This window comes from Gymnodraco acuticeps, unplaced genomic scaffold (genome assembly GCF_902827175.1).
Source record: "Gymnodraco acuticeps unplaced genomic scaffold, fGymAcu1.1, whole genome shotgun sequence".
NCBI lineage: Eukaryota > Metazoa > Chordata > Actinopteri > Perciformes > Bathydraconidae > Gymnodraco > Gymnodraco acuticeps.
In genome coordinates, this window is record NW_022990693.1 from 1,418,403 (window position 1) to 1,432,398 (window position 13,996).

At 40.9% G+C, this 13,996-nt stretch overlaps 1 protein-coding gene across 1 annotated transcript in view; it reads left to right on the forward strand.

Moving 5' to 3' along the window:
- The window catches only part of galnt17 (polypeptide N-acetylgalactosaminyltransferase 17), a 58,383-nt gene extending 45,064 nt beyond the window's left edge, over positions 1-13,319 (forward strand). The window contains 5 exon segments of the mRNA XM_034230576.1: positions 6,740-6,925; positions 7,534-7,671; positions 8,295-8,390; positions 9,358-9,519; positions 12,370-13,319. Coding sequence (XP_034086467.1) covers positions 6,740-6,925; positions 7,534-7,671; positions 8,295-8,390; positions 9,358-9,519; positions 12,370-12,486 — 699 coding nt within the window. The 3' untranslated portion in view covers positions 12,487-13,319.
- The last annotated feature ends 677 nt before the right edge of the window (positions 13,320-13,996 follow it).

Consider the following 13,996-nt stretch of genomic DNA (forward strand, 5'->3'; position numbering starts at 1 on the left):
TAATCTAACGATTATTTTTCTGTTGTTCAATTCATAAAAAACGTAATGTAAAAAAATAATTTTTTCACGATACTGTGTCTCAGGGGATCTTAATATTTAAGAACCTATTAATGTGTTATACCAGATTAACGGAAATAATCTCAGCTACCTGACGATACAAACCATGTTTACCAAAACAAAACACAAGTCTCATAAGAAGCATCTAAATGACCCCTGAGCGAAAAATGCTAACGGACATTGGCACAGAACTCAAGATAAAAGTACCCTTATTACTTATCGTAGCTGCACATACAATATATCCGATTAAAGCTGAGACTCCACAGATTATGTAGGTATATAGTATCATCACTGAGTGATCCGGACTCGCGACAGGGGAAGCAAATACAGTCATCACAACACGTACCTTCACAGAGCTTCTCGGGAGATCGTCTCACCACCGTAATCTGATCAAAAGACGTGTTCAATGGCAATACAATGAGAAAAAATGCGGCTGAATCGGTTAATCCATAGGTTTTTAACGTCTATGTATAAAAAAATGATTGAATTTATAATCCATAATTCCATTTTATGTAAAAATCGGAGAGCAAATGCTAGCTGCTAATGGCTAATGGTAGCACAGCTAGCTGCTGCTTCTGCTAGGCTATGCAGCAGTCTCAGTGAGATATAAATATATAAATATCTTTGCGTTTTGGACTAACTTTAAAATATTCCCATGCTTTTGAAGACCTAGGGCGAGATGTTTTCGTTTGGGGGCTTCGTGCGCAATCCTGTGAGGAGGAGGTGGTAGCCGTTTCAGTCTCCATTGTGTTTGAAGTGCGATTGCGAACTGCTTGTTGCTTTGGGTGACCCACGTGTGTGTAGCGACGCGTGGACGCGGAAATATGTCGTCGACGATATTTTGAAGTCGACGCTGCCTCCACAACGTTTTATGGAGGCAGTGAAAATGATTGATCGGGGGTCACTCTCTCCTCTGAAGACATTGGTGAAAACAGTCATCTGTTTATATCTAAAATTAACGATGCAATGTCTTCCTTCTCAAGGAAAGGGTGGCAAATCCTAAATAAACTATTAGGTAAACAAACCAAACAGGAAAATAATGTACTAGAATTAAAAATCAATGATGCCCTGATAAAAGACCCTGCAGTGTTGGCCAACTCTCTCAATGAGTATTTCATAAATAGTGCTCTGGACATCACAAAGCTCTTCCCACCATCTGAGGTCTCACCTAGCCCGATTGTGGATACACCCCGTTTTTGACCTGGAGGAAATCACAGAGGCGGAGGTAAAAAATATGATCTTAGGGTTAAGAGGTTCTAAGGCTAGGGATGCAGATGAATTAGACACCAACTTTATAAAGACAAATATTGACGGTCTCATACAACCAATTACTATGTTAGTAAATCAATCTATCATCATGAGGGAAGTTCTATCATCCTGGAAGGTGGCCACGGTGACACCGATTTTTTTATCTGGGGATAATGTTGCTCCATGCCAGAGGTCGCGTTAACCGAATATTTTCCGTCTATGACGGATTTTTTTTTAACAATGACGGACAAATCTGAAAGCAGTCCGTCATTTTGACAGATTAGAACAAACTCGGAACAGCGCCAAAGTTTCCCTGCAGCGAGGCTCCGGTGTTATGCCGTGTTATGCATGCCCTCCAAAAAGGAAAATATACCGTTTCCAAACCTAACTGTGCCGTACAAATCATTGAAATGTCTGTGAGTTTTGGCTTTACGCTGTGCACGCTCCCGCGAGGTGCAGCAGCCATGCATAACACGGCGCATGTGAACTGTCCCTCCCCCCCCCCCCCCCCCCCCCGTTGACAGTTCACGAGCATGCTTCTCCCCCCCCCCCCCCCCCCTCGTCAGAGTTGTGTAAAGGCCGACGGGTAATTCTGGATTTGACGGAAGTTTTACGATCCTGTCCGTCAAAATGACGGGCATCGAAAAAGTCTAGCGCAACCTCTGCTCCATGCATGCTGTTAGTGTTACACACATAAGGTTTTGGATTTAAAGATTCACACAAAAGCTACAGTGTAGTGTTTAGAGTATGAGAGGTCCTGATAATTTATTCCGGTAAATTATTCTGACCTCCTAAGTCAGCAAGATCTCACCTCTTCCTAACCCCCCGAAGAACCAGGTTCAATTAACTGCTGTTTCAATTCAGACAACTCTTTTTTAATCTGTTTAAGCGATCCCGAAGGATTTTGATATCAGTAAATGGAGTGTGCTCCTACCTAAGTGTGTGTGGCAGGGTGCAATCTTACCTTTGACGCAGGAGAGGAGAGCACAGACTGTGTCTTTTAAAGGATCCCAATCCAACAGGTGGGATTCAGTTTATTTGAAGAAAAATAGGTCCAAACTAATACAGGGTTTTTACCTTCTCTCACAACATTATAATCATACTAACAAAAAAAAACCGTGCTGTGATCATGTTCAAATGAAACTTTAATTCACAGTCTTACATTTATTACCAAAATGTTTTAATTTCAACTGCCCATTTCAGTTGTGACATTTTAAAATTCTCCCGATAGAATTTAGAGGTATTTCCTCGTAAAAAGACCGGTGACAATAAAAAGCGCATTCAACTTTTCATTCACCCATTTATTCACATCAGTTTCATACACTTTTTCCGACACAGACGGCGGATTAACACTCAAAAACCCATTCCTGTCCGCAAAATTCGGGGGGCCAGATTTTCCCCACAGGTCGCGGGATTTATAAAGGTTCATACACTTTTTCCGACACAGACGGCGGATTAACACTCAAAAACCCATTCCTGTCCGCAAAATTCGGGGGACCAGATTTTTCCCCACAGGTCGCGGTATTTATAAAGGTTCACACACTTTCTCTCATCAAATCATTCCACTCAGCCAACAACCAATAAATTCGAGAGATATTTACCCCGTCTAGAAAGACCTTACCGAGAGCTATTAACCCAGCTCTGAAGCACACAGCCTACCCGGAGAGAGTCTACCAGGGGTCACCCCCCCTCTCTCGCGCTCTCTCAAAAAACCAGTCTCTTTATGCTAAAAAAACTGGATCCTAAACCCAAAAAAACAAACTCCTCCTCTTACACCCAATTCAGTTGAAAACCGCGCATGCGCATAATGTACAAGGCTGAACATGTCCCAACATGTTCCACAGCTGTTATGGGATAAGACACCCTTTCATATGAGGTAAAAAGGACATGAACTCTCTTTGGCCTCTTAATGTGTCTCCTTAGTGTGAAGCCCCCCCCCCCTTCCCATGTGGACTGCTGCCAGAGGAGAGGAAGAAAACTCAACCCAAACAACCCACTTTGTTTTGTTTATACTGTAACTATAGAAAAACCTAAAATATGAAGCATTTTCATTGTGGGTTATACAAGAATATAATTGATTATATTTGATTATAACTAACTTTCGTTTTTAAGTATTAAACATACTATGAAAACTCACAACACCCTCTTTTCAAAACGCAAAGTTCTCAAATAGCAACAGAAAAAATTGTAAGCATAGATACATATTCAAAAACCGTCAAGAAGCATTCTCATTATGGGTTTATACAAGAATATGATTGATCATGTATGATTTATAATTAACTTTCGTTTTTTAAGTATTCACTTCATACCATGATCTCAATTAACTTTCGTTTTAAGTATTCACTTCATATGAAGATCTCAACAGTAGTTATTGGGGAATCGTATGTGTTGTGATGTTTGTGCTGGAGCCGCTTCATCCAAAACAGCACTCCGGTTAGAGAGTTGACACGGAGACAGGAAGTACAGTCGTTGGACTTTATATTAGCTTGGTTCTTACAACAGCTGTAGCAGTCAGGGCCGTATCCAGGATTTCCTAAATACTGAGGTCCAAACATGCTAGGGGGGTTCGGGGGTATACCCCCCCTGAGATTTTGTGATTTTCATGATCTAGTTAGGTGCTTTTTAAGTCCTGAGGGGGGTCACAAATCGGATAATATATTGATTTCAAACCATGTCAGTGGGCTGCAGCATACATTATTTTTGAAAATGTAATACATAAGAATCAGTTGATTGTTACTATTAATGATCTGGACATGCAGAAGAGGCTAAAATGATCACAACACATTGTCAACATTCATTTTCCATGTCTCTCTCCTTTCCATAACCTGCAGCCTCTCTTCCATCTCCTTTAGTCTCTCTGTCTTCTTCCTGTTCTTTACTCTCTCTCTCTTCTACTCTTTCTCTTTGTTCAATCTCTCCCTCGTTGTTCACTTTTTGCTCCTCCTCACTTGTCGCTCCTGCCAGTGAATTAAAAGCAATTCAGCCATTTAGTTCATTTCACTTGTTTGTTTGCATTATTTTTTAAATTTAAATCTGTTTTGTTTGATTCTCTAAAGAGAACAAAGATGTAAGCAAATTGTGTTTTATACAATTGTGTGTTATTACGACATCATAACTGCAATAGATATATGTTGTTTTAAAAGAATGCCTATTGTAAATGAAGACTATTGTCATAGATAAATAGATAGATGGATAGATGGGGTTATTATTAAGCCTACATTATTTTGTGTGACTGTACCTGCAGTTCCTCCCTGACTTCCATCACTTTATCTCTCTCTCTCTCTCTCTCTCTCTCTCTCTCTGCCTGTCCTGTCTCTTCCTTACCAACGCTGAGCTTCGACTGACGTAGTCTTTTCATTATATCTGAGTCAGTGTAAAAAGAATACAATGTTGTATCTTCAATGTTTTACTCAAATTGAAATGAAAGAAAAGCATTACAACGTTTGTTAAAAGGTAATCCTTCTGACATTGGATAAATGTATTAACTGTAGCTCTCTAGCTAGTTTATTCACGCAATGTAAACCAAAGTATAGCCTATAGCTGCAATATAAGTTAGTGTGCATGTTGTCGGACGTCCACTGACTAACGTAGAGCATTCACACAGGATCTGCTGGTCATATGATGTCCTGATGAACAGAAACACAAGCAGCCGCTGGACTCAGATCTCTAGATACTTCATCACTCCTCCGCTGCTCCGGTACAAGTCCGGGCTGTGGAGGTTTGTTGATACATGTCTTCTTCTTCTGTTTGCTTTAATCGAGGCTACGTAGTTATGCAGCGCGCCCATCGGCAGTAAATGGAAGTACTACAAAGAACCCCGTTTAGTGCCGTTATTTCACAAGTTTTGTTATAGACACAGCTCGGAAAAAATTACCGAGGTCCGGACCTCGGTGACCTCAATAGTGGATACGGCCCTGGTAGCAGTAGTGAATGAATGAATGGAGAGTAGAGATTGATGAATGAATGTAGAGTAGAGATTGATGAATGTAGAGTAGAGATGAATGAATGTAGAGTAGAGATGAATGAATGTAGAGTAGAGATGAATGAATGTAGAGTAGAGATTAATGAATGTAGAGTAGAGATGAATGAATGTAGAGTAGAGATTGATGAATTAATGTAGAGTAGAGATTGATGAATAAATGGTTTCTGCAAAATACACAGAAATAGAAATAAGGTTCACATTACAATAACTAACCAGACTCTGGTTATTAATAATAAGCAACAGTGATACTAATTGTTGCTAAACACATTAGACACGTTGCAAACACACACATATGGCTAATAAAGGCTAAGCTAGTATCTCATCCACACACTATCACTGAATAGCTTAATTTAGCTAACTAGCTAGCATTAGCTCCATTTATGAATAACATAGCAGCTAAAAACGGGACATCAATAGACTCATTAACAAACTGACTCAGCAGGACACTATGCATACAATCTTATAACATTACCAACACTAAAGATCTGCATATATGCTCACATTCTTCACGAACGCATTCTCTCTTTGACGATGGTAATTATGCATGTAATGATGCGACCGCAATAATGTCCTGTCATGATGAACGCACATGTGTAAAGTGTAAACCCTATGGTGTAAAGTTTAACCATAGATATATATAAATATATATATATATCTATGGTGTAAACAGCTCGAGGACCCGTAGCTGCGTTACTTTAGCTGTCCCTAAATGTGCCTGACTAAAACACGAACGATATAACGCAGATCAAGGAAAACAAGGGGAATTTACAACAGTAGTTGTTGGCAATGAAAATCTTAAATCCTGGGCCCCGCCAACAGTGTAAGAAAAATTAGTCTTTATTTATCCATTTGGGGACATTTCATTGTCATAGCAGTAACAGATTCAGAGTGAAACATAGGCCATTACAGATAGGAGTTCATGCAGGGATAACAAGAACATATAAGTAAATATGTTAGTAAAACTAAGAATATAAACAACAAAAAAGAAACAGTAAAACACCAAGTAGCTGAATTGATATACACACAGATATGAGTGGAGATCATTCTGGATAAATATATCCACATGGCTATGTTCAGGTATAAGTGGCAGTCCTAATATATGAAGAAATAAAGTAATGTTTTACGCTGGTTTTATTTACATTGCATTACGGAAATGAACAAACTGGACCTTTACACATGCATTAGTGGAGAGGTGTCAGAGCAAGAAGGCTCTGCATTTTAGTCGGATCAGGACTTGAACCGGCGACCCTTCAGTTGCCAAGCCAAGTCCCTACAGATTGACTACCCTACCAACCTCTATAAGTAAACACTGTCCATGTAATATACTGTAGATGTACTGTAGTAGTTCATCAGGTCAGCCTGTTTTGAAATGGTATGCCCCCTTGTGGCCAAACATATATAACTGCTAGCTTTAAGTTGACTTCCCTGTTCTCTAACACCCCCTCCCTGCAGGTGTGGCTGTGTGGAGGCAGTATGGAGGTGCTGCCTTGCTCCAGGGTGGCTCACATCGCCCGGATGAAGAAACCCTACCTCAGTAACATCGCTCTGCACACACGGCGGAACGCTCTGCGAGTGGCCGAGGTCTGGTTGGACGAGTACAAGTCCAACGTGTACCTGGCCTGGAACATCCCCATGGAGGTGAGGGCTGCTGGGCTGCTGGGCCTGTGGATGAAGCTAATCATGGTGGCTGATAATGCTAACTGTGCTCATCTTTTATTTTAACATAAGCAGGACTTCGCTACAACTTGTTATAAACTGGGAATTGGTTGAATACTTTTTTTAAACCTCTAATCATCCTGAACAATTTGTAGATGTAGTACTCAAAATGTACCCCATTTCAATAAATTAAACTACCGCACACTTTATAATGTATGGATATATCATATTTTCTTAGTTAATTTACGATCAACTTATTGTTTATATTTGTACATTGTGCCTTTATATTGTGTGCTCTATAGATATATCTTTATATTCTTAATAAGCATATATTTACTGTCTTTTACATTTGTAATGATGTATTTTTTATGTTGCTGTTACAAGAACAAATCTTAATCCGGGATCAATTTAAGTATCTGTTATCTAATCTAATGAAATCGGATTTATCAAAATATTGTGCTAGTAATCAGTAGACAACAGCAACATTTCTATTAAATGTTCTGGATCATTATTACAACTGTTCATGTGGTAAACTGAAAAAGTCCTCTGTAAAGCAGAGACATCCCATAATGACTGCTGTGCTCTTGCAGAACCACGGTATTGATTACGGAGACATCTCTCAGAGGGTGGCTCTCAGGAAGAGGCTGCAGTGTAAGAGCTTCGAGTGGTACCTGGACAATGTTTACCCAGAGATGAGGAGGTACAACAACACAGTGTTCTACGGAGAGGTGAGTCAGCACAAACAGGAAGGAGAAGCTTGGATGAAACAACCGAGAACAGATGAGTCAGTGATAGATGAGACAAATACATCCTAAGGGCTATTTAAAAGAACACCTCATAGATTATGTCCCTACATGCTGTCTGAGCTGTGCCATTTTAAAACTATAAAGCATTGTACAATGTTTTTAAATGTTTAATCTGCATTTGGATTCAGGTGTTTTTATCTTACTGATGATCTCTTGAAAAATAGATCTTTTGATCTCAAGGGGCTTTCACCTGGTTAAATAAAGGCTACAAACAATTCTGACTGACGTTACCTTAATACTGTACCTCACACACAAGATTGATAATAAAGTTGACTTTTGACTTTGATTAGGAATTTAAACAAATAATTGCAGTAATGACAAATTGATGTACTCCAAACAGGAAGTTAGCATCACAAGGGCACCCTCAACAAAAAGCAATGATTTGGGAATATTGCAGAACATTAGCTCTGTAGCAAACCAACTTATTTAGTTTATGATAATTACACATGTTGGAAGTGGTAAAATGCAGACTCATTATCGGTTGTTAAGACTTGTTCGCCCATTACTCTATTGAGCATGATTTTCAAAGATGCTTTTTATTTTAGATTCGTAACTCCAATGCCAGCCACCTGTGTATGGATCAGGGTATAAAGGAGAACCACACGGCCACCCTGCACCCCTGCCACGGCACGGGGCCTCAGGTAACACCGGACCCTCGACCTAATTGCCTCAGAGTGCCTCTCACTATTCCTCTGCTTCCTCTTCAAAATCTACACCACTCATTAGTGTCTTCCACACAGTGACATGATTTACAGCTGTGTCTGTCACACAGGCTGCAATGGAATCCTCTTAGGAGAGAGTTCTGCCGTCAGGAAGAAAATGTTCCCATGTTGCACTTTTTGTGCTGAAGTCAGCCAATGTCAGTGCTTCAGCCTGCGGGGCATCTCTTTTTAGCTCACAGTGGTAAACGAGTGCAGAGCAATCACCCTGAAGACGCACTTAAGTAGCCAATTTCAAGTTTTCCATCTGAAAAAAGTGGTCCCTAGAGTATAATGAGGTTACATGTCAAATGTAACAGTTCAATCAGGAGGGACATGTTTTGATTTACCAAAATACATGTATTACCAAGAATGCACAGATAAATGTAATGGTGTTTGGCGATTAGACCCCATGTGCGGCAGTGGGAGAGAGGGGAGGAACAGAGCCGATAAACACCCAAAATCCCTTAAAAGTGTGCAACTCCAACATACGTTTATATCATTTTAAAAAAATGTATTTGATTGCACATTTTTACTTTTACAGTACTTACGCTTATATACATATTTAAATGATATTTGATTCATCTTTGACGTTTTACTCTAACATGCTAGTCTATATACATTTATGTTTATTTGTTTTATCCTTATTAGCACATTTTTACTTTACATTTCATATTTGTATTCAATTTCAATGCGCTTAATCTTTTATTGTGCATCTTGCTTTAACTTGTTTCTTTAATTATGTTTATTTAGTTTTGCATATTCTTACTTGAATTTTTTTAATTTAACATAAAAATAAATTCTGTAAATATAATTGTATCTTTTATTGGACATTTTACTTTAACTTGTTGTGTCCTTTTACATTTTTTATATTTTATTTTTACTTTACCATAATTGTGTGTCCCCTCAGATAGGGCGGTTCACCAGGGAGGGCCAGCTGTTCCTGGGGCCCCTGGGCAGCACGGGGGACGAGACCCGCTGCGTGGTGGATGACCAGACCAGCAGTCTGCCTCAGCTGCTCAACTGTGACAAGGTGACCAACGTCAGGCAGAAGACCTGGCACTTCTCTCAGGTGAGGGGGAGAGGAAATAATGAAACAACAGATTGTTCTCCAAAAAGTTACATTTCAGTGATTTGTGCTCAAAAAGTTGCACTGTAGAGAAAATACACAGCTGTTTTTGATGTATGAAATAAGATGAAACTCCACAGTGGCAAAGCCCTGGGGGTGGATGAGATCCGCCCAGAAATGCTGAAGGCTCTGGGTGTTGAGGGACTGTCATGGTTGACTCGTCTCATCAACGTTGCGTGGAAGTCGGAAACAGTACCGAAGGAGTGGCAGACTGGGGTGGTGGTCCCCCCTTTTTAAAAAGGGGGATCAGAGGGTGTGTGCCAATTACAGAGGCATCACACTACTCAGCCTCCCCGGGAAAGTTTACTCTAAGGTACTCGAAAGGAGGGTCAGGCCGATTGTCGAACCTCAGATTGAGGAGGAACAATGCGGATTCCGTCCTGGTCGTGGAACGACGGATCAGCTTTTTACTCTCGCAAGGATCCTGGAGGGGGCCTAGGGAGTACGCTTATCCGGTCTACATGTGTTTTGTAGACTTGGAGAAGGCGTATGACCGAGTTCCCAGGGAGTTACTGTGGGAGGTGCTGCGGGAGTATGGGGTGAGGGGGTCTCTACTCAGGGCCATCCAATCTCTGTACTCCCTAAGCGAGAGCTGTGTCCGGGTCCTCTGCAGTAAGTCGGACCCATTTCCGGTGAGGGTTGGCCTCCGCCAGGGCTGCGCTTTGTCACCAATCCTGTTTGTAATGGATCGGATTTCAAGGCGTAGTCATGGGGGAGGGGGTCTGCAGTTCGGTGGACTAAGGATTGCACCACTGCTTTTTGCAGATGATGTGGTTCTAATGGCTTCATCGGTCTGCGACCTTCAGCACTCACTGGATCGGTTTGCAACAGATTGTGAAGCGGCTGGGATGAGGATCAGCACCTCCAAATCTGAGGCCATGGTTCTCAGCAGGAAACCGATGGACTGTCCACTCTAAGTAGGGAATGAGTCCTTACCCCAAGTGAAGGAGTTCAAGTATCTCGGGGTCTTGTTCTCGAGTGAGGGAACAATGGAGCGTGAGATGGGCCGGAGAATCGGAGCAGCGGGAGCGGTACTGCAGTCGCTTTACCGCACCGTTGTGACGAAAAGGGAGCTGAGCCAGAAGGCAAAGCTCTCTGTCTACCGGGCCATTTTCGTTCCTACCCTCACCTATGGTCATGAAGGATGGGTCATGACCGAAAGAACGAGATCGCGGATACAAGCGGCCGAGATGGGTTTTCTCCGCAGGGTGGCTGGTGTCTCCCTTAGGGATAAGGTGAGAAGTTCGGTCATCCGGGAGGGACTCGGAGTTGAGCCGCTCCTCCTTCGCGTCGAAAGGAGCCAGTTGAGGTGGTTCGGGCACCTAGTTAGGATGCCACCTGGGCGCCTCCCTAGGGAGGTGTTCCAGGCACGTCCAGCTGGGAAGAGACCAAGGGGTAGACCTAGGACCAGGTGGAGGGATTATATCTCTTCGCTGGCCTGGGAGCGCCTTGGGATCCCCCAGTCAGAGCTGGTTGATGTGGCCAGGGAAAGGAAAGTTTGGGGCTCTCTGCTGGAGAAGATGGATGGATGGAATAAGATGAAATGTTATTGTGGTCATGTTGTTGACAGTTGGTAATAAATCAGCTCTCATGTTCATTTGTTTTCCTTAAAAAAAAACTGTAAAATTAAGAAATATGTGAATTACATTGAATACTGTTTTTGTCAAGAAAATGTATCGATAGTTTTTGAACCATAACTGTGAAATTAGGCTATTTAGGGAAGCTGCTTTTTCTTTGAAGTTTTAACTCTCCTTAGTATATTTAGTTGATATTCCAGAAGTGCTAACCCTAGACTACCTTTCTGTTTCTACTGTGAATAGATTCGCTAAAGCCACATGTTACCGTTGATTCAGCTTGTAAGAGACATTAGTGTGCACCTCACACTAAAACAGGAAGCTGTTCTTATTTAAATCTACACATTTGATTCTAAGCTACATTTACCTGCATAGTATTTTACCAATGACTGCTGTCTTCTTCCTTTCTTTTTGAACTGTTGCTCAAAGGATCTTTGTCTCTTACTGCTTTTTACACAGTCAGTCTGGGTAAACTGCATTTGTTCTCAATGTACAACAGAACGACCTAAAAGCATACTAGAGCGTTCATAAATATAGAGCGGTCCTCTCAGACGTATGACTAGATCAAGATTGGTGGCAGGAGATTATTATGTTATATTATAAATCAAATGTCTTTTTTTAAATCGCCTAATATCATGAAGTACATTTGTCTTGGCCTTTACAGTTTATACAAACATGAAGGACAGTGTGGGAAAAAAGAAGAAAACAACGGAATAAAATTACAACCTAGACAATCCAAAGGAACAAAGTGAATGTCAAATACAAAATAAAACATAAAATACAGTACAATATAAAAAAACAATAGCATGACTTTAATTCATTAGAAAGTTTGTATACTGTACATGGTAGGTAGGAATAAATATAAGTTGTATCGTAGGGTATGCCTTTAAAATGTAATGCTTTGATAAAGTGTGATCGTATTCGGTAAATGTCATTCAGAAATGTTAGTGCAATAAAAAATATAATGCAGATAAGAAATGTAATCACAAAAATAATAGCATAGTATACACATACACATTTCATTTAAATAGTCATAGTATATTATGTTTTATCTCACAATAGTATGTCGTATAAAACATGACATAATATTAATTTCAAACTATTCAAAAAATGTAATTTGATACATTAGCTGAGGAAATAAAATGAGGCATGGATGGGGTCACTTTCTTTCTCAGTCACATGGTACACTGATGAATGTCCTCCTTCTCCTCCACCACAGAATGACACCATCATAAACCGAGCGTCAGGGCGCTGTCTGGAGGTGGCCAGCAGCCGCCTGGTGCTGGGGCCCTGCTCCGGACAGAGGTGGCTCATCAAGAACACCATGAAGCAGTAGGGGCCAATCCCCCGGGACCCCTGACCCCAGGGGCCGTTAAGAGGCCCCTGAGATCGGCCCCTGAGATCTGCCTCTGCCAAGGCACAGCAGGCATCTCAAGAAGTGACAGAGGAGACCTCTCATTGATGCAAGGCTTGTGAAAAAATACGTTTCTTTACAAAGCGGACATTACAAATAATGCAAGTTCAGAATGAGGACTGTATCTCTCCACCTGACCGACTTCTGATGTGACGTTGCCATAATTCCTGTGCCACGTTTTGTCTTATGTGGAGGAAAAATAAGGTTTTCTGCGTCTTCAAAATATTTGTGCATTGTTCCATTCTGTATCATGTAACATCTTGGAGATATGTAAAAGAATAAAACCCCTGAAATTACATTTTCAGAAATGATCAGAATCCATCGTAGTTTGTAATGGGCTTCGTTAGTGGTTTTAATCTCAAGTTACCTTGAAATGAGGGACGCTGCATTACATTTTGAACATAAATGCCCCATAGTGGTTTTTATAATCTTCTGAAGGGAGTATTGAGCCTGTAAATATCTATACTTTGAAGAAAAAGGCATTAAGTATTAATAATACTTGTTCTATCAGAGCCTTGTTGTTTTGCAGTTATTGTGAATCATAAAAAAAACACATTGTCGAGGGCTACTGGGCTGGATCATGGTTTAATATGTTGTGGATGTCTTTTTTTATTGTCATTTTTCGATTGGATAGCACCAAATGCAGTACATCTTGTAGCATGATTGTACGTACTGGACACGGGAAGAGGGCTGAAAACAGGCTGCAGACAGGAGGACTGCAGGACAATTATCTTCCAATAAACTACTGAATTCCAGTTTTTGCATGGTTACTGTTCCCCAGAATAGAATGCTTTAATAAAAAAGAAAAAAAGAGTTTCTGATAATGATACAATATTATTCAGTTAAAATAAAATAAACTGTTCTAAGCCTTGTTTTGGAGGTGACTTTAAGATAACCTATTCTGCTTTTTGGGGTTCTCCCTTTCCTGTAGTGTGTTCTATAGGTTTTTGTGCATGTAAATGGTCTGTTCCCTCCTGAGGGAGTTTCTCTCCCACACACTCCCCCCCCCCCCCCTGGCTCAAACGCCTCGATTGGACTCCTTTGTTTACTTCCATAACATAGTGACATCACTATTTAACACTTGCACTACTATTGGCTAGTCCTCCAACACATTGTATGTGTTAACCAATCAGAGCAGACTGGGCTCTGGTTTCAGACAGAGGGTGAAAAGAGGTGCTGCAGCACAGGCAGTATGAGCAAAATAAAGAGCTTTTTGAACATTAAAGCAAATATTGTTTTGGGCCCCCCCCCCCGTCGCCCCAAACATAAGCACATGCTGATGCGCTCACATACGCACGGACATACACTCTCTCTTGTCCTTTCTCTTTTGAGCGCCACTCTTGTGCTTTGGTTTGCTGTACATTATAAATGCAAGCTATTACATTTTGTATAATGCTGCCAAACTTGCTGCTGCTAGCTACAGTACAGTACA